Source organism: Alosa pseudoharengus, unplaced genomic scaffold (assembly GCF_046254945.1).
Source record: "Alosa pseudoharengus isolate Yale_2024_CS ecotype anadromous, Long Island Sound unplaced genomic scaffold, YU_APseudo_1.1 YU_APseudo_1.1_scf_15, whole genome shotgun sequence".
Taxonomy (NCBI): Eukaryota; Metazoa; Chordata; class Actinopteri; order Clupeiformes; family Clupeidae; genus Alosa; species Alosa pseudoharengus.
Window position 1 is genome coordinate 6,193,385 of NW_027468620.1, and position 2,512 is coordinate 6,195,896.

Below are 2,512 nucleotides of genomic sequence, written 5' to 3' on the forward strand. Positions count from 1 at the left end.
GGAACTGAGCATGTTGATCTTTAAGAAAGTAACAAAACAAAAACAAAAAAAAACTTGGGATGGATACAGCAAGTCGTACTGCTCTGGTGGCGGACTTTGGAATGTGAGAACGCAAACCTGGAATGCTCTGTGGACTGGACTTCCAATTCTATCTCTTCCTCTGTTCTGTTGTGACTGTGTCTTTTCTTACGGAGAGCTTCTGCCTCCTGAAAGAATGATGGATAAAGGCATAATAAAATGTTTCCTTCCTGGAATTCTCGTTTCCATTCATCCTCATGTTCCTCTCTGTTTATCCATCCATCTTTTTTTTAAATCTGATTTTAGAACTTATGCATACAAATAACAAGACATTTGGACTGATTCTCCCTGAGTATTGGGGTTTCATGAAGACCTGGATGGGAGCGGGGAACTGTGTGGACTGAAGTGAATGCTAGTTGTTTATTTAGTAAGGTTCTTATTTAAATGAACCGCTCTGATTGCTACCTTGTCTTTGAGGTCGTTGGGACTGATGGCAAAACCTTCACAAACTATCTGTTAATCAAAAGGTTCCTCTGGATTGTGTTGGTGTATAATTCAGTTGAGTTTGTGTGTGTGTGTGTGTGTGTGTGTGTGTGTGTGTGTGTGTGTGTGTGTGTGTGTGTGTGTGTGTGTGTGTGTGTGTGTGTGTGTGTGTGTGTGTGTGTGTTTGTAAATCCACACAAATGAAAGTGCTGTTCATTTTGGTCTTGTTTGCAAGCAGCTCTACAAACTGAAGCCTACTGCTTGAGAATGTAAGCACTAGTCCCTTGTCTGTTTTTCCCCATGGATGTTGACTTGTATCCAGGCCAGTGGAAAGTTACCGCAGAGGTTAAAAGTTTGCCTGTCTTATGGAGCAATGTACAGATGTAGGCAGGACGTTAGCAAGATGGTGACACAAAACCCTGAGACGCATAGATCTGCATAAGTGTTAAAACTAAATGAAAAGCTTGGAATCTGCTGGGTTTGTGTGTGTGATAGTTGAATGGGAACATTGAAGTTCTTCTTGTCTTAATACTTCATATGAATCACCTTCATTCACAAGATGTATGGCTGAAATTCAAGATGGCTTCCAGCATCAGTTTTAGCAACAGAAGTCTCTGTTCAAAGCCTTTCACTTCATTTACATTTACAAAACAGTGTGAACAGCATATTTTTGTTTTCTTGAATGGTAAGCAAACAAAAACAAACAAAACAAACAAAAAACAAACCTCACAAATGAACACTGAATCTCAGCATTGAAGTGCCTCATAATAGTGACGTATATTTTTCTAATTCTGACTATTTTGTAATCTTTCTCATGTTTGCTTTAGCAGACTAAGCTACGAAGCAGAGACTGTTGTCCTTCTCCCTCTGTAAGGGAACTAGATGGAAAAATAAAAGAGAGAAAAAGCTCAACCCCCGCCTCTGTCCTCTCTGTGTCTCTGCTGGGTTTCTTTGGCTCTGTGCTCCCGAATGCCCCCACTGTTGAAGGATCTGTTTTTGGGAAGCTCCCCCCAAGGCCCCCCTGGACGTCCCTCTGAGCATTGCATAATCAATGACCAAACGCAGACTCACAACCATTATCTCACGGGTATATCTGTAAGCAGGATTTTAGCGTGTAAGCAAACACAGCTCTCATGACCATGAGATATATGTATATGTGTGTGTGTGTGTTTGTGTGTTTCTTTCTTTCTGTCTGTGTGTGTGTGTAAGTAAGAGAGAGAGTCATCTGGTCCCTGCGGGTTGTTTGTGTGTGTCTCTTGGATGACTTCACTGACATGATGCATGCTGTTTGCCTGTACTTTGTGGACTGATAGGACAGATAGTGGGCTGTATGTTTGGGAGAACACGTCCTGTTGGAATTACTGATGGCCTCCCCACCTCTTCCACCCCTCCTACTACTGTGTGTGTGTGTGTGTGGTATAGGGCTGATAGAGTGATGTCTGTTTGGGAGTACACGTCCTGTTGGCATTACTGATGGCCTCCCCACCTCTTTACTGCTACTACTGTGTGTGTGTGTCTCTCTCTCTCTCTCTCTCTCTCTCTCTCTCTCTGTGTCTCAGAGTCACCATATTCTATAGAGCTCAACAAGAAACTGACCCGGCCCGAGCATGAGTAGCCATGCTGATCTGACTGAAGTGAGTGAGTGAGTGAGTGAGTGTCACCATGTCCCTATGTGTGATTGTGATCTCTGTGGTTTTCACCACAGTCGTCCGCTCAGAGTGACAAGTTCTGCTTGGCTTCTCTGAACAAGCCTTCACCCTGCAGAGAATCGCTGAGTTGCTAAAACCATCAGAATTAATGTGTGATTAACAGAACTGTGTGTTGAGTCCACAGGATGTTGTGAGAGTCGCAATCCCCCAGCAGTCGTTTTGTAAATGTTGCATTTCCTGTTACATGCCGTGGAGCTGGTAATGACAGGGCAGAGGTGCTCTGCTCAGCCACTCACAGTGTGTCTGTGTGTGTGTGTGTGTGTGTGTGTGTGTGTGTGTGCTTGTGCTTGTGTGTTTGTGTT

General features: G+C 43.6%; 1 protein-coding gene across 1 annotated transcript in view; it reads left to right on the forward strand.

The window, feature by feature from the left end:
- Nucleotides 1-1,413, forward strand: part of LOC143124077 (protein FAM53B-like) — an 18,704-nt gene extending 17,291 nt beyond the window's left edge. The window contains exon 5 of the mRNA XM_076285364.1: nt 1-1,413. This exon is cut by the window's left edge and continues 379 nt beyond it. Within this exon, the coding sequence (XP_076141479.1) occupies nt 1-8 (8 nt within the window). The 3' untranslated portion in view covers nt 9-1,413.
- Nucleotides 1,414-2,512: the final 1,099 nt, after the last annotated feature.